Genomic DNA, 26,511 nt, shown 5'->3' on the forward strand with positions numbered 1-26,511 from the left:
CATCTGCAGCCTCCACTGGATTCAGATGATTTCAGTAGTAGTTGTGACTGCTCAGCAGGTGTTCTCAACACTTGGATTAAGAACTTTAACAATCATGTAACCAAATATATATAAGGGAAAGAGTCTGATCTCACTTATTTCATCAGTATATATCTTAAATACAGTTTTTATCACTCTAGAATTAGGTACACAGTCAGAGAGCTATTAGGACTTAAAGCACTGCATGTATGCAGACAGCAGATTCACACCCCTCAAATATCCTACACAACCAGTTCACATAGAAAAATGTGACTTGTTCCGTCAAAGCCAAATAGCTTTTTCCTGAGATTGTCTCTCACTGATATCATTCTGCTTCATGCACTCTGTCATCACATTCTGTTTTGTTGCTAGGGGCCTGGGTATGTCAAGCTTTTTATAAAACTGTTCACCTTCCGAGACTATGTCTGGTGCTCATAAAATCGAATTAATTGGCTCATTGATACTGTAAGTCGGGTAAAATAATGTAACTTTCAGCATCTTGTGAACTAGATGGGCTCAGACCAAAATCTTAGATCCTTCATGGTTGAGTCATGTTTCTAATAACAAGCCTGATCTTGTGGTCCCTACATGTACATAACTCAACACATTGAAATCAGTGGGAATTTTGCACACACAGGCACTGCAGGATTGGGCCGATGTGTTTTAACAGTAAAAGCAGTAGTATAACTCCCTCCTCACTTCCTCTCCTGAGCAAATTGCCTGTCATGAACGAAATAATGAAGTTCCTTCTTGGGTTTGGGTCTAACATTCGTCAAGTTGACAGCCAGGAAGCATGCTAACTTCTTAAACAAATTTTGTAACATTAAATGGCATTAGGAACAAACAATCCTTGTTCAAGTTTGGCCAGGGGATGCTGATGCCAAGCAAATGGCCTGCAACTCAGACAGTAAAGCAGTAACCAAGTGTACAAGGATTAAAAGTTTAAATCATTAAATTTAAAGTTTAAATCATTAATTTTTTCTGTCACCAGTAAAAAATAAATATGGGTTTCCAGGTCAAGTGGTTGTCTAGCATCATAGATATAATAATTTCTTCTTGTCTTTAGATTCTACAGCCATTACTCCTAGCTCTCTTCCTTTACTCCTCAAGATAGCAATCTTCATAACCACACACCCCTCCTTTTCTTGACAGCATTCCCCAATCTCTTTTTCAATCTCCCTCATCCAATCTCTCTTTACAGTGGTCAGTGTATATCCGTGCTGCCGTCCGCAAAGAAAAAGGCTTGCCGATCCTGGTGGAGCTACTTCGAATAGACAATGATCGGGTGGTATGTGCAGTTGCTACAGCTTTACGAAACATGGCCTTAGATGTCAGAAATAAGGAGCTAATAGGTATGTTCTTTCTAAACAATCTACATATTTTCTTTATGTTTTTTACATTTTATAGCTGGATGAAGAAGGTGAAAACAATGCTCTCCTTGTGTTTTGAACAGAATTTCTTGACCTCTTTCTTTTAACGTATCATATTCAAATTTGTGTGTGATAGCTCAGTGCTATATTGTACGAATCATTTTTTAATTCATCTGACAACACATTACCAAAATATTGTTTAGTGATTCAATTGCACTGTAATTTTTTTTAGGCTGAGAGCAATGTCATTTGTATCACAAACACTTAGGAACTGCCACAGTGGGTGAATAAAATCAAAGTAACATTAAATTGCCATCATCCCTATGCTAAGTACCATTCGTAGCTGTTATCACTGTAGCACTTCCATCTTCCAGATGGAGGATCCAGGCAAGGGCTACTACTTCAGATCCCATGATTATTTAGTACACCTTATACAGGGGATTACAATACAGAAGCCTCAACACAAGGAATTCATGGAGAGTTCCAGGAATTCATTGGACAGAGGGGTACTTTCAAACGTGCCTTAATTCATGAGTTCATGTGCAGCTAAGGAGGGTAACTCACTCACCTAAATATGGTCTTAAATCTCCAATTGGGTGACAGTCAAATTTTTGTTTTTTAACTTAAATTCACCCTAACATTGTACATTTAGAGCTTACAAGACATGACATTTTTCTCTAGATGTTCCATCTATGCACAACAGAATAGCGGTCGAAATATCCATACTGGAACTAAGTTATCACAATTCTCTTACTTCCTGTGTAGATTAAGAGTTATTTTTTATTTATTTTTGCTGATTCATTAATTCTTAATTACACTCCCCCAAATATTGGAGCATATAGGCTGCTTCTCCTTACCTCCCCTCCACTTTTAATCACGTAACCATACAGGAGATGCTTTGACCTATGTCCCTTCTATTACTTGTATTACAATACTATGAGGCACTAACCAAGACTGTGGCCTCATCACACTAGGTGCTATACAGGCATATAGTATGAGAAAGTCTCTACCCCTAAAGAGCTTACAGTCTAAACACAACAAAGGGTAGGAGGGAAAATAGCACTGAAATGACTTGCCCATTGTCACAGCTAGTTTACGGCAGAGTCAGGGATACAACCCAAATCTCCTGACATTCAGCTTATTGCCCGCTCTACTAGACCATGCTGCTGGTGTAGTTTCACCCTTATGTTCTTGAACAAATTGATGTGAAAGTTGGCTTTGGATAATTCATTGGGTCCTCTGCTTGCAGCATATAAGTTACTGACTACTCTTTCTTGTTTATTCACTGTTTATTGACTTCCAATAATTTTCTAAAAAAAGAAATTAGAGCTGGAAAAATGTATTAGTCCATCTAATCTGAGCAGCTAGCAGACCATTTTGTAATAGAGAGATCTTTCTCCCATGGACCCACCTGATAATCACTAATATCTCTTTAAAGACTGGATTGTCAAACTACTTTACTCCATGGACCACCACAAAGAGTTTTGCAGAGCCCTGTTAATTCACAGTCCACATCTTGGCAACCACTGCTGTAGTCCATTAGTGTAGAATTGTTCCTACAATATTCCGGGCAGTTCTTTATGTTCTTCTCCATAGATGACTGTCATCACAAAAAACCCATGCCTTTACATATAATTTTAGGAAGGAGTGGCCTCCCTCCTTAACAGCAGTTAACATCGGTTCATTTACTAGTCCACTTCTCTTGTTGCATTTTCTGTTTTTTCATTTTTAATTGAAATGTTTGTTTCTTTTCCAAATCTGAAAGCTCCACTTAAAACAATAACATTTTGTATGTGTAAATAGTGTTGTCTTTAAATGAGAAATTCCAAATGCAAACATGTTTATAAAATATGGATAATAAGACACTACTTGCATCAGCTTCTCATTTGAATGGTTTCCAGAATTCTTGGAGCAAAGTCTTACACAAACAAATGAAACTCTGTATACAAAAGAAAAAAAGGCAATTGAAAATTATTACCTAAGGAAAGGATTTTATAAACCAAACAACAAATATCTTGAAGTTAAGATATTTATGGAAAATCAGAGTGATTCTGGGAAATTGCAATTAGTTAGTTAGTGAGTTGAATCATATTTTTCCTAGAGGCGTGGTAGGAATATTACACTACTCGAGAAATGTAAATTTGCCAATATGACAGGAAAGTTATTAAGATAATGCCTGTAGCACTTTTGGCTGTGATCTATACATCTTGTATTTGTTATTTATTTATTTGTTTGTTTGTTTGTTTGTTTGTTGATTGGGTTTTTTGGTGCTGCTCATCACCATACAATCTGAAAGCTTAAGCATAAAGCTTAATGAAGTTATCCTTTCAGCACCTTTGCTAAGTACAGAGGTGGAACTAACTCCATTTTACAGATGCGGAATTGAGGGACAGAAAGATAAAGGTCATATTTTCAAAAGTGGTTGCTATTTTGTGAGCATCAGTTTCTGAATACCAACTATGACATCTTTGGTCTGATTTTCAGAGGCACTGAACATCCGCAGTTCCAAATGAAGTCAGCTCACGTTTGGGTGCTCAGCAGTTTTGAATATGAGGCCCAATGTATGTTGCGTTGGGGACACAAAATATAGGGCCATTTTTGAAAATGTTTGGTCCAAGTTTCTTGGTCAAGGTCACATACGATGTCTGCAGCATCGCTGGGACCAAAACTTGGATCTTTTGAGTCCTAGTGTAGTGCCTTAACTCTAAGACCATCTTTCCTCTTTCTCATAAAGTATGCTGTTTGGACATGGTCAGTTTAGTACTTTGATAGGCAACTTCCTAGGAAATCACAGAATATCAGGGTTGGAAGGGACCTCAGGAGGTCATCCAGTTCAACCCCCTGCTCAAAGCAGGACCAATCCCCAATTTATGCCTCAGATCCCAAATGGCCCCCTCAAGGATTGAACTCACAACCCTGGGTTTAGCAGGCCAATGCTCAAACCACTGAGCTATGCCTCCCCACCCAAGTGGTTCAGGAAGTGGTGCTGATGCATTCCTGTGTCGGCAAAAAGTAATAGCCTGTATTTATTCCTCAGTCTCAGTGAGTCAGTACTGACCCAGATATCCCTTATCTCTATACTGAACTGAAACAAAACCCTGGATTGACAGCCTTCAGATTTTGGGGCTGGAGATTCAAAGTCTAGATCTGAAGCTTGTGGCTTAGGCTCAACTCTGAAAAATATAAAATGTAATATAAACAAGAATTTCAAATTTTACATAAAGTACACAGTACTGTATTGTATGTACCATGTACCACTGTGGTAATACAGATTCTGCATCTAAGCTGATAAGTCACTTTGAAAAGTCACCTTTACTATTCTGCAAAAACATCTATTTGTCAATTCAAATATCCTAGCAACTCTATGTACAAAAGGGTGAATACCATGCATAACATGGAAGAATGATGATGGTTTTTAAATTTTCAGAGAATGATTGAGCCTTTAAACATTTTATTTAAGATCTGTCTCTCTCTAATATATGCTTGCTATGACTTAATATCAGCATTTTTATATAATCTGGTACTTCTCATTTTTGCTTTTAGAACAGCAGATAAATACAATATCTCAAGTACCACATTGTGGTTGGTAGATCTTGATAGATGTTGACTTTTTAGTGGCAAAACTATATGTATACCTATCTTTATTTCTATTAGATTAAAGAGACATTCAAAAACTAAAGCCTGTCACCACTGAGCAGAGAAGCTGGCTACTAAGAGATCTAATTTTCCTTCTTGTTTTTGTTAAAATGTAACTGTGTATAAGAACATAGGATTTGCCTTATGAAAATCACAGCAACTGTCCATCATCTGGTCTGGAAACCTATTACTTCAGAGGAAGGCAAAAATAAAAATTGCTCTAGACAATTGAGCAATGCTCTACATGTAGGGGAAAAGGTCTCCCTGCCTATTAATTATTATCATTATTCATTATTATTATTATTAATAATAATAATAGTATTTCAGTATTTCCCATAATGTCATAGGTGCTTTCCATAAGAAAAAGTACATAGAGATATAGACAGGTTTAAATCATATATACATTTAATTTAAAAATATATTTTTATAGCAGCAGAGATTAGCTTACCCAGAACCATGACAGACAATTATCCTTCTTTAGCATGAATAACAATAAAAATGTTGTTATTGGTGATAATGTTATTCAGCCTCTTTTAAAATCCAGCCCAAATATTTAACTCTGTGACATCTTGTTCCACTGCACAGGCTGACTACACAGGCTGTTTGAAGGAATACATCCTTTTATGATTGTTGTTGTTGTAATATTGTTTAGTTTTGAAGCCTGCATGCCCTGTTGGCTTCTGCTTACCTTCCTCCTTTCAGCATCAGTTATTTTAAAATATTTGTTACGCAGAAGCACTATGTTTCCTGCATAAAATTAAAACATCTACAATACAATGTCATCTTGACAAAAAAGAAAAGGAACTAAAGACCCAAACCAAAATGTGATCCAGCAAACCCTTATTCATGCAGTGGTCCCAATGATGGGACTATACATGTGATATAAACGTTTGCAGGGCAAGGGCCTTAGCTGCAACGATTCATATCTTGGTCATATGTATAATTCTTTTAATTATCCAACCTACTTTGTTGAAATTTATCAATGAAACAGGTTTTTAAAAGGATCAATGTTATTGTCAAGCTGTAACATTTCATTTATAGGAAAAATACTTTTTTCAGCTTGTTTCAATAGTTGTGCACTGTGAACAGTTCTTGTAGGAAAACTGGTCTTTTAGTAATATATACTTGGAATTCTACCTTATTTGAATTTAAAAAAATGATTGCTATGTTTGCACAAATATTGTCCTGAGTAATTCTTTCCTAGATCATTTTAAAGTGAGATGGGCCAGCTGGACACAAGATGCAATGCAGTGAAGTCTCTGGCTATACATTTTGATGCAAGTTAATGTTTATATCTGTTAATTAGTAAAGTTGTGGCCTATTAGCTGATGCCAGAGAAGTTGTAAGAGTTTGTGACAGTGGTTAGTGGCACCAGAAAAGATATTTGTTGAATTCAGAGTGTAAATGGGGACTAGTCTTACAAATTGGCTGGTTTTTTTGGTATTGTTCTAAATTGGCTAGTTTTACATGGAACAGTTCTTTACTAGAGGAGTTAAATATAAAATCACATTCAAATCTCATTAAATTTTCAGAAAGAAATCTTGTGATGCTATAATGTATAGGTTTAACTGTATCCTAAGAGGAAAAAAAGAGAAATTTACTTTATCCACAATTTCTAATAGAAATGTTTTATAATTAGCATAATTCAGTCTCCTCTTGCAGTTTAAAACATCACTGGTACTGTAACAGCTTAGAGCCATTGTAATAGTATGGTAGTGTAAACACCTGTGAAATATTGATGAATTATTCATAATAAAGAATCATAGAAATGTAGGGCTAGAAGGGACTTTGAGAAGTCACCAAATCCAAGAGGCAGAACCAAGTAAAGCTAGACCATCCCTGACAGATGTTTGTCTAACATGTTCTTAAAACCTCCAGTGATGGGGATTCCAGAACCTCCCTTGGAAGTCTATTCCAGAGCTTAACTACCCTTAAAGCTGGAAAGTTTTTCCTAATATCATATTCCTAGACTATGACACACACACACCCCCATAGAATATTTAATTAATCAAGTAAGTGCTGTGATCTAGTGACATCAGTTGTAAAGTGAAACCAGAGGTTGGGGTAGGACTAGACTCTAATACCAAGCACTTAGTCCGTAATAACAGATACAGTACTATTGATGTTAAAGCAAATGAGACACGGAGACACTAAAGGCCATATTCAAAGACGTTGACATTAACAGAAAGACTCTCATTGACTTCAGTGGGCTTTGTATCTAGTCCTGAAGCAGGATGATCAAACCCACTGTGTGGAGAGGGCCAAATTTTGATTATTATTCCTGACCTGAAGCTATAAAATCACGGCCATGTATTGCATTACTCTTGTCCACTGCTCATTTCCCACTTATGTCAATAGGAGATATGTACAAACACCAAGGGTCATGTATCACCCTTCTGTAACTAAACTTTTAGTCACTGATGTTACTTTTCCATTCAGCATCACTAAGTGGGGGGAAATGATGGTGGGCATTTTTATGACTTGCTATTTCTACACTTTTTAAAACTTGTCACCAGGTTGCACGCATATTTCTGATTCATGCACAAAGTATGTGCAGTTGTGTACCTAAATTATTTTCAATTCAGACCTTTAAGTTTCATCATTGGGTTTGAAACTGAGACTTAATATTGCGTTGAGATAAATATGGGCAGTTCACAACTCTGAAGAGTTGTTGTTTCACAGCGCTACACTGATTCACAGTTGGAAGGTTCCCTTTGCAGCCATAAGGAATGGAAATTTCTTTTTTTCAATGAAAGTTTACATTCTACAGAATATAAATCTGTCATAGAAGCCAGATAGGTGTGGCATGTATCCTGAATTTGGCCCCCTGTCCTACAACATGGTCACATTTTAAAAGCATTCCTTTGTTTCAGTATCTGTATCAACTGCAGATGAAATATCTTATTCACTTAACAGGTTGCAAGAAACAGCAGCTACAAGAAATCCTAGTGTATATTAATATGCTAACTGGATGGGTAACTGGACGGGCTGGAGGATTTTTAAGCATTTTACCTCTAGTTCACTGTTTCTGATCTGGTCTAATTCAGTAATGGCCAGAACTGAAGACCATATAGGGGGTTTTCATTGGGTTGTGTGAAAAGAGTGGATGGTTTCAGTCTTCTTCCTGTTGGATAGAAACCTGCATCATAAAAATCGCCGGCAGAGTGTGGCATTAATTGGAACCTTTGATTGAGAGTCTTAAAAGTATCAAAAGAGAGCCAAAGGATTTGACTGATCAGTAAGAGTGAGCAACACTCTACCCTCTTCTCTCCCATCTTGACATATGACAGTAGGCCCCCTCTATGCCAAGTTTAAGGCATACTGGAGATGTAGTATGTCTTTGCTGCTAGTCGTCATGATGTACCTGTTCTGTGGAGAAATAAAGCAATTCCATCTCCAGAGGACTGTCATTCTGGCACTTTTCACAGTCACTAAAATGTACTTCTAAAAATTAAATAATCAAAATAAAAAACAAATGAGAAACTCATAGGGTGGTGGCTATTAACAACATATTATCCTTGTACATTTGCTAGATAAAGGGACCCTTTCAGCATAAAGGATTTGTGCCAAAGAAGTCTAGTGTGGAAGTAAACATTATACTGGGCTTCTCTCCCATTAGCTAAAAGATGATGTTCCCTCCATTCACTATGAAGAGACAAGGAAAACTTCCTGATTAAAAGAGCAATTTATGGAAGTCCCAGTTCTAAGTGAGTAAGAATGAATTCAGAGCCCCCCAAATACTCATGGCACATTAAGTAGAGCAAAGATATCTTGTCATTTTCTGACTGACTTTTTCTTTGTTGTTATTGGGTTTTTTAATAAAAACAACCCCAACCCAACAATCTTTATAATGACAGGTATAATTCCAAAGAAAGCCTTTTTGAAAAATGTTAAAAACTTCTTGTAATGCTGTAATGAAGTTTACTATATTATCCAGGGTTGGCCTGGAAGGGAGTTAGGGTTGTTGAAGTTTAATCAAGAAAACATACAACTAGAACTGAAAATAATTTCTGCCATTCTGTACTGCACCTACAATATAGCTTCTTTATCAGATATAGTTTTGTAGGCTCAGTAGTCAAGGTTGGAATTGTTACATGCAGCTTTTGCTCTTTTTAACTTTAAGCTCTTCAGAATCTTTGTGCAAACATCTGCATGGATTTGAAGAGACACAGTGTTTTTTTATTGAATTAATAGCTTGTAAGTAGCTCAATCTCTGGAATGTTAAATTGATATAAATTCACAGTGCACATGCCAGAAAACGTTAGTCATTCTCCTCATCTGTGGGTATTTGTTTGTAGAAAGTTGAGGATAGATTATACACTGCAGCTTACTGTTTAATTTAAATCAATTCTTATTGCGTTTCATTTACTATGTTTAATAATTGAGGTGCACAAAACAAATAGCACAGTGCAGAGAAGCCTGGAAAAGACAAGAAGGCTGATATAAAAGACAAAAAAAAATTATTTAAAGAGGCATGAAAGAATCATGGATGAAAATAAGTACTTTTCCCTTATTTTCTGTGATCTCATCAATATTGATAATATTGAGAAAGAGAAAGATACTAATTCAACAATATTTAGACGGTAAACACAAAACTATGCTTTATAGAGATTTATGATGCTTTTATATCAAAGTCAGAGGTGCCTAGATTCAAATGATGACATTGATATAAGACAAGAATTGAGAAAAGATCAAATAAATCATACAAGTTGAAATGTTAAATAATTGCCAAGGATATTATTTAAAGGGGAACTGTTAAGTCTAGACCTACAGTATGGCCAAATGTCAGTGGGTGAAAATGCTGTCAGGAAGCTTCTAGCTCTTAACTCATAAGGTTTCATCAGCTTTTGTTGAGGGCAGTTCAGCTTTTACTTAATTCTGTCCAACCTATCTCAAACACATTTCTGATGTGCAGACCTAGTTGTTGTACAGAGCTTAAAAATCTACACCGTAAGTGCATCTCTTCTGTGAAAAGTAAGACTATAAAAATGTTACAATAAGGTTCAACATTTACTATCTCAGCTGTTTCTGTATCCTACAGTATATGCCCAGTTTGCAAGTAAAAGGATTGGGATTTTTGGAACTGCAGGCATGGCACATCCATCTGGGCCATGAAGGTCAAGCTGAGTTCTTTGCTTCTTATGCCTCATCACCAATTGTAAAAGTTTTCCAGGCCAAATTAGGCCATCTTTTATTCTTGTACTAATCCACTGCAAAGTGTGGAACTTATTCAATTATTCTATTGAAAATACACAAGAAAGAGCAAAAGCCGGCTCATACACTCTTAGTCCTATAGTCTCTGCAGGACAACAAGAGTAAAAAGTGGTAAAAACAATATTGTTGTCATTCAAGTCAGCAGAGATGACTGAATACACATACAGATCTGTGGAGTAACAGAGTGCTACTTTCATTGCTTCCTTTTAGAGTAGAGTCATAGTCTAAGAAATATATGTAAGCTAACAGTTAAATATATTTGTTAGATCAAGATGTCTCATTTTACTCACCATAGATCCTGCTTCCCAATCAGAAAATTCCCTGACACTGTAATGATGGTATTCCTGACAGTGATATAATCTTGTCTGAAGCATATGTCTGTTTCTGCTAGAAATACAGAGTCCCTGTGGATCATCTGAAATGACTCTATGACAGATTATCCAGACAATAATCATTTAAAATGCTATACTCGGTACATCAGATATATACTGTAAGTTCTGCATGCAGGGGCTCGCTACCCGAGGGGCTCCGGCAGCAGGGCTCGGGTGGCACTTTAAAGGGCCCAGGGGTCCGGCCGCTGCAGAGAGCCCGGGGCCCTTTAAAGCGCCAGCCTGGGGAAGCCGGTCCGGGCCAGCATGGCACACTGGCTCTTGCCGGTATGCCGTACCGGACTGTACCGGCTTACTTTCACCTCTGCCAACACTTGAATCAGGCCATCACGTGGGTGCTGGGGGTCAAGGAAATTGTGCAGAGGCACCTTCCACCTCTGGTGAGTTGTGGTAATGCATTTCTTGGGACACCTTCAGGATTCCAATTCAAAATAGCCATTGCCCCAGCACCCTCCGCCAGTTTTCAGCTGTTTTGGGGTGGAGGGATGTGAAACACCCTTTCACATCTCCCACAAATGGGAAAATTGGGAGGAAACTAGGTGGGTGGAAACTCACATTTCCAAGCCTCTGGACAGGAATCCCATATAATAGTAGCATGTGACCCTACATATGAGGTTCTGGAGTAAAGTACATTAGTAATAACATTATGGAAGAATCTCATGGATCATCAGATAAATGTTTTCGATCACAAAAGACCCTATTTTCCAAGCAGAATGAAGTTTGAACGGGGTAGCTGAATTTGGCAAAGAGTAGAGAGTTTTCACAGAAAAGTGCATCATGAGCACCAATACCACACTTGAGGATTTTTGTAAGAGGGATCTAGTGTCCTGAGTAAATTCCTACTTATTTATTTGGAATGTAGTGTTTCTCTTCCTGGCCCAGACTGTTACAGAGGATTATGTAAACTGTTAACAGCTGCCAAATTCCATCAAAGAAGTGGGTTTATTTCTAAGTTGGATCAAATTAATTCTGTTCTGTATACTCTTTACCTACATTATAGGGATCCTGTTAAGTTTAGACTTACTGTTGAGAACCTTGAATGAAAGGTGCTATAGAAGTGCAAAGCATCATCCTTCCAGTGCTGCAAAAAAGTCTCCCCAAACAATTTTTTTATAAAACAGCAAATTTCTTCTTTTAGCCTGGCTAAACATGGTAATGTATTTGGGCAGACTGTGACTGACCTTGCAGTAGGTCATAGTTGTGGAGAGATCTGAGCTCATATCAGCCACATTCATTGTGGGGAGCAGAGACATTGTATCATTATTATAGAGGGTGGGGGAAAACCTTCTTCAGGAAGTATTTTGAACTAAGGGCTGCTTACTTGGAAAAGTTAATTCAGACACTTCCTAGGGAGAACATAATTTTCTATAATTTATAATTATTTTTAGTGTTACAAGCTGTTGTTACCTGCAAAGTCACTAATGCCTCAAATACCCTTTCAACTGCAAGTGTCAAAACACACCAGTTAAGATTTTACTGAGCTATCTGTGTTAGGCCAGAAAGAAAGAATAATAGAATGTGGATGGAGAGTTTACACATTTTCTTCTTACACTTAGGCGCGCACAACATAGATTTAGATCAGGTGTGCAGGAGCTCTCCAAACCTTATTCCTGGACTGATTAGAAACATGAAGTTATGTTTTAGCTTTTTGTTCTTAATTAGGGAAAGTTCTGTTGGATATCAATCCAAGCAGTCTCACCTGCAAAATCCAGTCGGTGAGACTTTCTTGGTACTCAGACACTATGGTGATGGACAAATAGATTTCGCTAGCATTCTCAACAAGGCAATATTTAAAATTGATATATATTTCAGGGCTGTACCCAAATTGTTTCCGTGGTTGCAGGAGCTGCTGCCAATTCGGAGATGGTATTTCCACCTCAAATACAGATGTTTAATGTCATATGCCAAAGATGTCAGGAGAGGCATTAATCATGTTTAGTACAACCTCTAATATCTTAATATAATGGGGGACTCTATTAGTCAGCCCTGCGGAGGAGGCGGGAGGAATTGAAGAGACTATAAGTCCACAAACTGAATTCACCCTGGGTGAATAGCTTCAGTATTGAGTTCAACAAAGAAGGGAAGGTGAAACTTTTGGGGCCATTGATTTCTCCCCCACTCAACAACAATTTTGAGAGCGGAATTAGCCCATCTTCAATGGGGCAAGACCTTGACACACAACATTAATGCAATGGTTTTAGGCTTCCACTGTCAATGAGGGCATAATGCCCCCATCCCCAACCACAGTTCCCAATAACTGAAATTGGAAGAGCCCCAAATCAAGATTTTTTAGCCCATCCTCCCCACTACTTCCCCCCCATAAAAAGTGCCTCAGAACCTGTTCTTCCTCCAACTGAAGTGATGTAAAGAGTTGAGTTGTTACCACCACAGGGATTTAGTGACTCTTGTAGTGCCACATGCCCTCAACAGAAGAGAGAAGGACAGAATTAAAACCAGGGTAGAGGTGTTACAAAGATGTGCATGAGGCCTTCCTCCCGCTCCTTCACCCCCCCCCCCCCCCGCCAGCTGCACCACTCCCTGACATGACGCTTAGTTTTTTATTTTTTCCTGCAAAATTTGCCTTCTGACTGTGTCAGTCCAGTAAAATCAGTAAACTCAACCTTTTGTATGCTAATCTGAATAGGCTGTCACAATAGAAAAGCTCATTCCTCTGTTTTACAAATCTTTTTTTAACATACTACACATTTGTTATTTCTCAGTTTTAAAAAAAAATCCCTGGATTTTTCATATGGTCAGACTTTTGGAGTATGTAAAGATACAAAATATCAAACTGCAGGACTGAAATAATGATCTGAGCTCACTAAGGAAACAATCAGTTTTACCATGGACCATGTTATCATATCTGCATATAGAGTGTTATAGGTAAGATAATGATTCTAACACTTAACATCTCTGTGGGCTCAATTAAACAAAAATGAAGAAATCTGGCTTTCCTCCTGTGGAAAAACACAGAAGCCTCAGAATCAACCTGAAAGCTTCCCACAGTCCCTATTAAACTATAATAATCTGAAGTCACTGATATGGCTTTAGAGTACTATTTATTTATTATTCATTATTATTATTATTATATTACTATTATTTTATTATGTATTTGATTCTAGTAGTGGCCACAAAATGTTAGATGCTGTAAAAAAAATAAAAGAAGTCACAGTCCCTGACCCACAGAGCTTACAATCTTAAATATATTGACTATATAGTGTTATTTTAATAATAATTTCTCTAAATTCAGACATGTATCCATGCAATCTAAGGAAGTATTTGTATGCAGTACTTTTGAAATTCATACTCTCTTTGTAGAAATAACATATACATAGTGTAATCTTAAAGATCAGTTTGGCCACAAGAATACAATACATTTTGGACTTATTCACTGAAGACTGACTCTTTCTGTAAAAGAAATAAAGGAAGCTAACCATAGAATAATAGAAATGTAGGGCTGGAAAGGACCTCAGGCAGTCATTTAGTCCATCCCCTCTGTGCTGAAGAGAAATTAAGTAAACCTAGATCATCCCCAATAGATATTTGTCTAAGCTGGTCTTAAAAGCCTCCAATGACTTGATTCCACAATGTTTTGGGGGAGATCCCTTCCATATTCCAAACCTGAATTTTAGATAAACTGAACACAAGACCACCAGCAAAGGTTCCATTTTGAGGATTCTGTAAGTACTGGAACAGGTATTTGGGGCCTCACTCTATGGAAATAAACAGAAGCAGGATCTCCCCCTTTATTGTAGACACTTACTGGCATAAAGTGTAGACATAATCAGTAAAGCTTAATAATTACTTACTTCAGCAGTGAATCCTAATTATTAAGAAGCTGTCAATAACTGGGCTGCCTGAAGCAGAAAGCCATTGTCCCTTCCAGCTGCTTCTGTGTAGGTGCTAGCTGTAGTCACAGAGTAACAAAATAATGGACAAAGTTTTGCTCTCAACTGCACTGTGCTTGGTGTATACACAAAGTGCCACAGGTTTAACTAAAAGTGTGTGTTTTACACTGCTTTAGTTAAACCAATTCAAAATGCTGTGTGGACACAGACCAATTTAAATCAGGTTTATGTCAGTGTACTTTGCATTGGTAAATTTAAACTGAGATAAGTGTGTGCAAATGGGTTTGCAGCAGCACAATTAAATTTGTTTTTACACCAATTTTAATTGCACCAGTGTAGTTTCTGTGTCTGTAGAGAAGGCCTCAATATGCATTTGTAACAGAGAACAGAATTTGGTCCCATATATTATGTTATTTTAGGACAGGTTTCAATGTGCTTTCAGGCCCTGTGACTTCACTGGGGATGTGTAAGAGTTCAGGGGTTCACTCAGATGGTTCCTCTTGCAGAATCAAGGCCTCCATGTGGTTGCCATTAAAAATTCAACAATTACCCACCCGTTTCTAGTAGCAGAGCAGGATATAATGCCAGTATCTCAGGTACTATCTGGTAACTATTGGCTTTTTAGTAACAGTCATTGTACTTGCAATATTTAAAGGAAGAGATGTTCTGGAATGTCTGCTTTTTAAAAAGTCAGCTTTCCTTCACCTTAGGGACTCTTTTTAAACCGTCAGTATTAATTTCAGCTTCCTTTGTTGTAATAGGTGTACCTAATATTAAATTAATATCAATGAGCATGGCTAGAATAATAGCTTATTACTCTGATAAGATGTATCATTCAGTTCTGTAAACAGAAATACACATGAAAAAGAAACAACTGAGACTATTCGCCAAGAAGATGATTGCTTCACAGTAGGGGTATATATTAATAAATAATAATAAATATGTATAAGGTGCCTCATGCATGAAGGCATTTTCCTTCACTTTTTCTCCTTTATTGTAGTTGTTCTTTAAATTGGTACTCTGTGCACCACACTTTTCTCCAAATTGCAAAAATGCTCCACTATTAAATTGACGAGCAGTTTTCCAAATTTAACCTGTATAAATCTACCCAATTTTTGTTGTTTCTATGAGCTCTGAGGAATAGATAAATCATAGAATCTCAGGGTTGGAAGGGACCTCAGGAGGTCATCTAGTCCAACCCCCTGCGCAAAGCAGGACCAATCCCCAGTTTTTGCCCCAGACCCCTAAATGGCCCCCTCAAGGATTGAACTCATCAACCCTGGGTTTAGCAGGCCAATGCTCAAACCACTGAGCTATCCCTCCCCAAAAGTATATATCAATGCAGAAAACCTCGTTAATTTTAAAAGTACATGGAATGCCGCATCATTACTCACAGTAAAGGAAAAACTGGTAATTGTGTGATTAATACTGCTCACATGGAACATAATGGAAGTTTTGCCCACAATGATTAAGCAACATTATTAGGATACAAGGGTTAGGTCTCAAATACAGATGTCAATCCTAGCAACAGTTTCTCTTGGATACACAAGTTAAAACATTAAGAAGAGCTCTACTTTGAACCACTGGGGCAAGCATGAGTAAAGGAAAAGGGGAAATACAGTTTGTTTCTACCATTTAAAGATGTAGGGTAACTGTATTGGTTTCGAGTGGTTTCTCCTTGTCAGCCTTGGAGAGAGGCCACTTTGCCTCCCTATGCCAGCTAGTTATCCATAGTCAATTGGGAGGGGGTTAGCAAGGTATAGTATCAGTTAATGATCTAGGGCCATGTCCCCCGGGGACAGGATCAGGTAATGAGCAGTCTGTCACGCAAGCTCTCTTGCTTGGGCACACAGCAACCACAGTCCGGCTCTAGCCCTCTGAGCAGGCAGAGCAGTTAGCAGCCTTCAACCCAGCTTCCTGGCTTGTGCAGACAGTAAACAAACACAGGCCTTCTGGCCTCAGGTGGGTAGGCTGCCTCCCCCTCCCCCGGGTGGGGTCAGCAGCAAGAGATGGGGGGACCTGGGACCACTCTACTCCACCAACCCAGAGCCCTAGCAGTAGCAAGTAACCCTGCCAGTTGGTCAGTGGGGAACCCACTGCAACAGGCTGACTCAACCACTGGTTATACAACCGGACTAATGTCTAGTTTCCCTGAGCCACTTTCTACCCCAGCGTGGTCATAGATCTCCATTGTTAATGGCTCCACTTTCCCTCAGGATACTCTGTGCCTGCAGACAGCAATCCCAGCGGCTCCTCTCCAGCGTTGGTCTCCCCCGCGGGTTGGGTGCTGCACAGCTTGGTCCCTGGTCCAAGGTTCAGCAGAAAGGGAGGGGCATCTGCCTCTTTCCCTGGCATCCACCCAACTGAGCTGGAGGCCCTGCCTATTATACTTTCTGTCCCTCCCCTCTGCTTCCAGCGCGGGGGGTGGAGCTGGCCTGGCTTCACTCACCAGGAGGTTAGTGTGATGGGTTGGACCCTCCTTCTGGGATGCCACCTGATATGCTGGGGTTTCACTGAGCTCCTCTTGCTCCACCAGCCTGGATTCCCCTCCCTGTTTTGCCGAATTAGGCTTTCCGGCCTCTTGCAGCACACACACACATAGGTAGGGCCACACCCAGTTGTAGACACAGACTGAAGTCAGCTCTGTGTGAGAGGATTCACCCAGCACTCGTGTGCACACCCCTTTTGGGGAATAAACCCAAAATACTGTCTTGCACGGTATAGAAAGCTCTGCACAATGCAAACTGAAAAATTTGCCCTCTTCCTCAATGTGAAGAGAGATATGCATGCCTCCTTGCCCCTCCCCCCATTAGAAATTGCACAAACTGGGTTTAATAATAAACAAAACAAATTTATTAACTATAAAAGGCAGATTTTAAGTGGTAAAGGGATAGCAAACAGAACAAAGCAGATTACTAAGCAAATAAAACAAAACACGCAAACTAAGCTTGATTCACTAAAGAATGGCTACAAATAGTAATTTCTCACCTTAAAAGTTGTTTCAGGCAGATTACAGAGATTCTGCAAAGCCATCTGCATTGGCCTGCAGTCTGAAACTTCAGGTATTATTACTCACAGGCTAGACGCCCTTCCAGTCTGAGCTCAACTCTTCTCCCCTCAGTTCAGTTCTTCTCATGTGTTTCCCAGTTTCTCTTTGGACGGAGAGGCAGAGGAGAACCACGATGATGTCACTCCCCTGCCTTATATAGATTTTGTGTATGGCGGGAACCCTTTGTCTTCCAGTGGAAAAACAGTGGCATTCCAAGGCATGGGGTCCAGTATCAGGTGACTCAGGGCATGTCTACACTGGCAATTTACTGCACTGCAACTTTCTCGCTCAGGGGTGTGAAAAAACACACCCCTGAGTGCAGCAAGTTGCAGTGCTGTAAAGCACCAGTGTAAACAATGCCCCTCGTTGAGGTGGTTTTTTTAGAGTGCACCGTGCCATGACCACACAAAGCACATTAAAACGCTGCTGTGGCAGCGTGTTAGCATTGTCAGTGTAGACTAGCCCTCAGACCCATGTCTCTGCTGGGTTGTAACAGCCATTACTCACATGCTGTCTGATGCATCCACAGGAAGACTAAGCTCTTTCACAGTCCATTGTCTTTGCTGATGGGCCATCAGCACCATCTGGCTTTTCATTGTAGTATCTGAAGGGCTAGTTGGTGGTGACACCCAAAGAAGCACATTTGAAATACAGATACATGGCCAATATTCCTAACTTCAGATACAGAAATGATACAGGCACACAAATCACATTCATTAAATCATAATCTTTCCAATGATCTCTTACGTGAACCATCTTGCTTAAAATATATCTCAGTTATGCCATATCCATATCATAAGCATATTTCCATAAAGAATATGGAGTGTAACAGCACAGTGGGGAGTGGTTCCTCCCAGTCAGCCTCAGAGGTAGGCCTCTCTGCCTCACAACAATAACATTTTCAAACGTACGTAGGTGACTTAGGAGCTGAATTCCCATTTTCAAAAATGACTTAGGTACCTAGGAGACTACAAAGGGCCTAAGACAGGGGTTTTCAAACTGGGGGTCGGGACCCCTCAGGGGGTTGCAAGGTTATTACATGGGGGGGGTGTCACAAGCTGTCAGCCTCCACCCTAAACCCCGCTTTGCATCTGGCATTTATAATAAAAATGTGTTTTTTAATTCATAAGGGAGGTTGCACTCAGAGGTTTACTATGTGAAAGGGGTCACCAGTACAAAAGTGTGAGAACAAGTGGCCTAAGACATTTAGGTGCTTTTCAAATGTTACTTCTAGCTCTTTGTGCATGTTAAATGGGAACAAATTCTTCAACTGTTATATTCATTAAACACTTTTAGAAATTGATAGAATTTTCTATTCTCAGTCTCAAACACACCATCAAGTGAGCTGATAAAATCCTTGAGAGAGAGTTTATGGGATTAAGAGCAATATAGAACTACTAATTTAGCAATTAAAAACAAAAAGAATATTAGTTTAATAGTTTAAAGTGGCACTTAAGTATTCTGAGGATGGACACATTATAAGAGCAAAGATAGTACAGTAGACACCTGGATATGTCTAGAAGTTAAGGGCGGATGGTTGAAATTCAGAAACTACAGCGCATCTGAAGCTGTCAAGTGAAGTCAGAAGTTGAAGATGCCAGGTATCTCCTATACAGTACTGAGTATCTTGCATTTTTTAAAGTCTTTTTGGATAATGTTACTTTATAAGAACCAGATTCTACTCCCATTAAAGTTGAGGGGAATTATGTGTTTATTTCAGTGGGAGCGGAAGTTGACATTGTCATTTTATTGTTAATAAAGAGAGAAATACTTCTGCCAGATTGATAGCATGCTGGAGGAGATGAGATGAGCTGTTTCTGCAATGCCCCTTCAGAGTCCTTCTGTCTTGAAATGCGTTTGTGCCTGTCACCGGGTCCGCAGAAGTTCCCGCCCTCTCATCCCTGTACTTAGGCTGGTCAAAGAAAGGGTCCCAACACCTCTTCCAGGTGTTTCACCCTTGTCTCTTTAGTTACAGTGCTTAGTGCAGCCCCAATTCCCCCAACACCAATCCCTACACTGACTCTTCCCTGAGTCTCCTGGCCCCTGAGGCTTCCTGCAGTCAGTAGAGACAGAGCTGCAGTCCCCTGTCTTCTCCCCAGCAAGCCTCCTCACTGAGCCTTTCCCTGGGCTTATGTCTCCTCCCAGGCACCAGCCCAGCTGGCTCCACTTGGGTTCAGCTGATTCCCCTGAGCCTGCCCTTGTTAGGGTCTGCAGCTGAGCTCCTTGCTGAGTGTCTGAGCCCCTGCACCTGGCTGCTCTGCCAGGAAGCAGGGGAGGAGCCACCCCTTTAGCAGGGCAGCCAAGGGGTTTATACCCCTGCCCTGCCACAGTACCACAATGGGGCCTCCTTCAATGAAGCATATTATCAGAGCATTTAAGCGTAAGGCCAGGTGTACACTACAGATCTATGTCGGTATAACTGTGTTGCTCAGGGATGCGAAAAATGCACTGTGTAGACAGCACTATGTGGACAGGACTTCAAGGCTGTGTTGCTGCTTCTGCACCAGGCACAAATCTTAGGGTTTTTTTACATCGTTATAACTCAAGTAGGGCAAAACCTAGCGTAGATGCACTGTGACAGTGTAAACCATTACTTGCAACACTGCAAAAATCCCTAGTCCTGATAATGACTATGCAGGTTGTTATATAATTTTTATGATACAAAAGTAGAGCAACAAAACAGAGGCTACACTTTTCAGACAAGCACAACTGTTTTAAGTTATGAATGTTTAAAAGTCACAGTCCCAGCATAATGAGATCAAATAGGTTTGCAAGTCAATGTGTGTAAGTCCTCCATAGGTATTAAATCTTCAGAAGTTAAAGGTGTTATCATCTATTATGCAGTATTATACTGCAATGTCTAAATCAGGCACCAGAAAAAAGGGCATCTCTTGCTCTCTCTTGCGAGCCACTAACAATCCAAGATACAAAGTACATCTTGAGCAAAGCCTTTGAGATGAGCGTTCCATGGATGGATTTTAGTGCATTACCAAGTGTAGTTAAATCCATTCTTGTGCTTTGGGACTGAATATGCATTTGCCTTATAGTGAAGAGCTCAGACTCTTCCTAGGGAGATTGAAATTCCTCTCATTCACTTGTAGCCCTATTTAAGCATCCTTCATTCTCTGGGACTACTCCGATAAGCTATCCTCATCTTACAGAAACTTCAAAGCCAAGAAAAAAAAATATTAAAAAAAAAGAAAGAGAAAAGAACAGCGCCTTAGTTCAAACTTCAGTGGAGACAAAATTGATTAGGAACTGGAGATTAACTTGGTTGTAGCCCTTTCCACATTCTTAGAGCAAATCAAGAATTGCCTCTTTCTTCTAAAATTTATTTTACAACTCAAGGAATCAGTAACTATTAACCAGGTTATATCAATAAGATAAGCATTCTAGAAAGAGAGATTTGCTTTTTTACTTGTTAGTAAAGAAAGAACAGTCATTCACAAAGGATAAATGTATGAGAAAGAAGACAAAATAAACCATGAAAAAGGCAAAGAAATACTTTGTTTAACTCAAAAGAGCCATAAAAGACATTTGTAATGTGAGAAATTCAAAAGGTTAATTTGCTCACCCAGGTTTCCTTAATTCCTCCCAAGTTTTTTTCCTGGCTCATCTTCAGTGTGTGGTTTTGAGGAGGCCACTTCACCTCTCGGGCCTCAGTTTCCTCAGCTGTAAAATATGGATAATCATACTCACCCACAATGTTGTAGGGTTTAATTAACTGTTGTATGGCAACATACATCATCAGCTGAAAGGTGCTATAGAACAGTGGTTCTCAAAGCCGGTCTGCTGCTTGTTCAGGGAAAGCCCCTGGCACGCCGGACCGGTTTGTTTACCTGCTGCATCCTCAGGTTCGGCCGATCGCGGCTCCAACTGGCCGCGGTTTGCCGCTCCAGGCCAATGGGGGCTGTGGGAAGGGCGGCCAGCACATCCTTTGGCCCGCGCGCGTCCCACAGCCCCCATTGGCCTGGAGCGGCAAACCGCGGCTAGTGGGAGCCACGATTGGCCGAACCTGCGGAAGCGGCAGGTAAACAAACTGGTCTGGCGTGCCAGGGGCTTTCCCTGAACAAGCGGCGGACCGGCTTTCAGAACCACTGCTATAGAATGCAAGGCATTAGTGGTAGTACTTATTAAAATGGTAAAAGCTTGGATAACATGATCATTCTTGCTATACCAGTTATAATGTGGATACATGTGATCTATTCCTGTCTGTTTTTAAATGGGGTAATTTTGTTGACACTGTATAAGTAAGCTAGAAAGATATACAAACATTTGAATAATATTCTGGTTTTAATCTAGGCAAGATAAGATAACAAACAACATTACTAGGTGTGGAAAATGGATAAAAAAAATCTAATCTATTCATGATGTCAGGCAAGATTGCTGGGCTAAATGCAAAGAAACAAAAATATAGAGGCAAATTGATGTAGACATGAGAAACACTCAATACAAATATTGAAAGAAGAAAATCTTTAGTAAAAATACAGGAATAAGAAAATAAATGGTTTGTCTACATGAACAATTAGTTCTCAGTAATGGTGTGTGAATCTACCCTGCACTAGCCTGCTGCGGACTAACTGTCCACTTGGTGTTATTAACCATGCTGACGCGCATTAACCGTGTGTTAATGTGCTTTGATCTCGTGGTTGAGTTATAACCATTCATCAGCTGCTTCATTATCCAAGATCTTAACTCTTATCTTACTCCGGGCAGATGGTTGGAGAGTTGAATATCCCACCCTCTGTCCTTCTGTGGTTTATGCAGTCAGTCATCTAGTTTAGCCTGCCGTTCACTCATTGGGAAGGAAGGACAGCTGAGATGGCTCTTTAAACTAGGTACTCAGACCTTTGGTCCACTCCAGTCATTAGAGGAGCCTAAAACTTTGCTTCTGCACTCAGCAAAAGATTCTCCCAGATTCCTTTAACTGCCTTCCCATTCTTCTGCTGCATCCTCAATTTCCTTGATAATAACATCTGATCAGCATAACGTTTCATGGCACTGGCTCACATAACTTCACAATATTACATAATTTATCCTGGCCTCTGTCCCAGTCAGGATAGGTAAATCCCTGGCTTAGATTTGATGAGGGAGAAGGAGGAAGGAGAGAGCATCCTGAGTGAGCCTCTTATGAAATGATGCCATCATAGGAGCAGCAGCTGCCAGCACTGGCTCCTCCATGTATCTTCTGTGGTCTCCTGGAGTGAGGCTGGTGGGAGAAGGACCCAGTAACTAACAGACACATATTGCTGCTGGTGATGGGATACCTGTAGCATACTTGGCAGCCTGGGTTGTCTCTCTGAATCACCAGCCCTCTCTCCTGGGGACAGTGACAAATGAGGAAGAGCATTCCTCTTCTTGTGAAGTGGGAGGGATAAGATGCTTGCACTTTCAACTCCTCTTTCCGTATGCCTGAAAGGAGAGGCCATCAGCCACCGCCCCAATTCCCCAGGGCAAAAGCCTCATTGTGTTTGGCCATCCCACCCTACTGCCTCAGAAGCCTGTGAAGGAGTGGACAGGAGTGCTGAGGAAAAGTGAATTAGTGGGAGGGAAGAGAAGGATGGGTGAAAAGGGCATGAATGATTAATGCTGGGGTGTAGATGTCAGGGGTAGGGAAGGGGAAGGAGGAGAGTGATATAACTGGGTCTGGTGACTGTTATGTTACTAACTCTACAGAACCTGCCTCCATGTTCACATTTCCTCCTCCTCCTCCTTCCCCATTACCCTCAGTCCCTTCTCCCAAATCTTGCTGGCTTGTATGGTCCAATTCCTCCTGTGTGTTGTCCAAAATATAATTAATCCTCCAGCCAGCGCAGCTGCAGCTCTTAAATGGTCTTCCAGCTGTGGAGTGGTTATACAGTTCCTTGTCCTCCACAGTTACAGGAGAGGAATAGGTTATGTTGTCCCAGCTGCCACTCAGTTTCTGCCAACAGCTTTCCCTGCCTGTCCCCTACTGCTCTGATGCCCCTCCCACCAACCCCCATATCTGGCTCCATTTTTCCCCCTCCTTCCTCCACCTCTGCCTCACTCCTCCTTCTCCTTTGGTTCCTCTACTCGCCTGCCTTTTCACTTCCTTCCTGCTGCTTCTCCTTCCCTGCACACATCTGAGACCTAATGTTGTCAGTTCTCACGATTTTATCACAAGTCTCGCAGTAGTTGGTGTTTTTCTGTAAGCCTCAGCTGCTGAAAGCAGGCGACTGCATGAGAATCTTGGCTTTCATTTAATAAAAAGTACTATTCTAGCTCTCATGGTTGCAGAGAAAAGCATGCAAATGTGAAGCAAGGAACCCTAAAGGCTTTCCAGAAGGAAAATAAAAACTCCCCAGCATTTTTTTTAAATATTGTGAGTTTTCAGTCAGTCTCATGACTTTTGAATCTTTGAGGTTGGCAATACTGCAGCACTTTCATTCCTTGCCAACTGTCTGGGGACCTTCCAACAGCTGGTCCTATCCATTTAATGGCCTCCACCCCCCAAAAGACGCTTTCCAGGCTGTCACTCATTTCACACACACACACACACACACACACACACACACACACCCCCCTGACTATTCAGAAATACGATCAGGGATGAAGAGGTTAAGTCAGGGGAGGGCAAACTATGGCCCGCGGGCGGGATCCTACCTGCTGGCTGTTTTAATCCGGCCTTCAAGCTCTCACTGGGGAGCGGGATCTGGGGCTTGCCCTGCTCCGGTGCTCCAGTTGGGGCGCAGGGTCGGGAGCCACTCCGCACAGCTCCTGGAAGCCACAGCATGGCCCACCTTCGGTGCTCCAGTCAGGGGCCGCTCCAGGCGGCTCCCGGAAGCAGCGGCATGTCCCCTCTCCAGCTCCTATGCATAGGGGCAGCCAGAGGGCTCTGCTCTGCACACTGCCCCCACCCCAAGCGCCACCCCTACAGCTCCCATTGGCTGGGAACTGTGGCCAATGGGAGCTGCAGGGGCAGTGCCTGCAGACAGGGCAATGTGCAGAGCCACCTGGCCACTCCTCCACGTAGGAGCCAGAGAAGGGATATGCCACTGCTTCTGGGAGCCATTTGAGGTAAGTGCCGCCCAGAGCCTTTACCCCTGAGCCTCCCTCCGTGCCCCAACCCCCTGCCCCAGCCCTGATCCCCCTCCTGCCCGTTGAGCTCCTCAGTCCCAGCCCAGAACACCCTTCTACACCATGAGTCCACACCCCCGGCCCTGCAGCCCAGCCCGGAGCCCCCTCCCACACCTTGAACTCCTCATTTCTGGCCCCACTCCGGAGCCCACACCCCCAATCAGAGCCCTCACCCCCTCCCACACCGCCACCGCAATTGTGTGAGTATTCATGGCCTGCCATACAATTTCTATTCCCAGATGTGGCCCTCGGGTCAAAAAGTTTGCCCACCCCTGGGTTAAGTGCACAACACCAGTGTGAGGTGAATTGTATTATATCCATTGTACAGTCAGGTAAGGAATGTCTAGAGCAGGTAGGTGACTTACTTACTCAAGGTCATACAGCAAATCAATGGCAGAGTCAAAAGCAAAGTACAGGAATCCCGATTCCCAGTCTCATGCCTTACTAGACAACACTGCATCCCTTGTTTTTCTTTAAAAACTAATCCAGTCTGGTGGGTTAATTGGTAACCCTCATTTTAAAGTTCAGGTGAACTGACTAATTGCATACCACTCCTCCCCACCCCTATAATATTAATTACAAATTACCCTACTATACAAGTGACACCAAAACTAGTTTGATAAAATTGTGTTTATAAAAGTTTTTATAAAATTGTGTAGTCTTCCCAACCATAGACTGTAGCAGCACTGAATCACTAAGGGAAAAACTCTTGACCCTAAAAAGGTTAGGGGCACACATCTGTCTATGAATTGATAGCAAAAGCAATACCGAAAATGTACATGACAATTTAATCATGTTTTGGTAAAAGTACAGATTCTTTAAAAAGTTTGCCTGAGCACAGCAAGTGACTTTACAGAAAGGAAGAAATGGTTAATTGTTTGACTGTTGTTGTTTATATGGTACTTGGTTCTTATTTATAGACAGCTTTGGTTTTCAGTGAACTTCTTTACTTAGAGGCTAATGTTAGTGAATGGTATTTCTGTGCATATAATGTCAATAGTCTTCTGACATCAGTGAATACAACAACAAATTTGGTCAATCAGGCAACGGAAAGGTGCCTTTTCTAGTTTGCCCATTTGTGTCATCTTCCAGCTGTGTGACTCAGATGAACTTTGCAGTTTATTATTAGATGACAGCATCACTGAGATATCAAGAGGAGTAGCATAACTACATATATTTGTCCTTGGACAAAAAACTATACTACTTTATTATATTAGACTTTGGAAAATGGAAAGATATGTGGCATTACAAACACTGAAAAGAGACAGGAAAGTTCTGGGATATGAAATAAAATAATAAATTACATTTATGTAGCAGTTTATGTGTTCAGAGTGCTATACGAGCAGTAACTATTTGATTCTTATATTATCCCTGTGAAGTACAGGTAAGCTGTAATGATTGTTCCCATTTTACAAATGGAGAAACTGAGGTGCAGAGGTGATTTGGTCAAAGACACCTAGCCAATTGTTGGCTAGGAATTCCTGGCCTCCTATCAGGATGCTATCGTCCCTCAACTGGAGTCTATGCAAACATTCCATGTTTATTTTACTGTAGTTCATTGTCACACTTCAACATACATAGAGTGAGAATCTGCCAATAGGTAACAAAGTAAGAGCTCCTAAAACCAAATAAGGGAACCCTACTGACATTCAGATTTTATGATCTGTGGTCTTAAGCTCATTACGTGTTGGTTCCATCTGGACTGCTCTCCGGGGTTCAGATTTGGAAGTTGCACAGCTGTAAGGACATATGATCACACCATGATAGTAAATCATTGGAGCCACTCATAGAAATTCATAGAATGAAATTCATAGAATCATTGGAGCCACTCTGGTAGTGTGTTTGCTCCTGAGCCCACCCCAACAGGCATGGTTGTTTCCCAATTTACA

The 26,511-nt window shown here is 40.7% G+C and overlaps 1 protein-coding gene across 10 annotated transcripts in view; it reads left to right on the forward strand.

Annotated features, from left to right (window-relative positions):
* The window catches only part of CTNND2 (catenin delta 2), a 1,172,806-nt gene that overhangs the window by 1,077,838 nt on the left and 68,457 nt on the right, over nt 1-26,511 (forward strand). For all 10 annotated transcript variants that reach the window (XM_074945030.1, XM_074945027.1, XM_074945025.1 and 7 more), the window contains one exon: nt 1,220-1,370. In XM_074945030.1, coding sequence (XP_074801131.1) covers nt 1,220-1,370 — 151 coding nt within the window. The remainder of the gene's footprint in view (nt 1-1,219; nt 1,371-26,511) is intronic.

Source organism: Natator depressus, chromosome 2, assembly GCF_965152275.1.
Source record: "Natator depressus isolate rNatDep1 chromosome 2, rNatDep2.hap1, whole genome shotgun sequence".
NCBI lineage: Eukaryota > Metazoa > Chordata > Testudines > Cheloniidae > Natator > Natator depressus.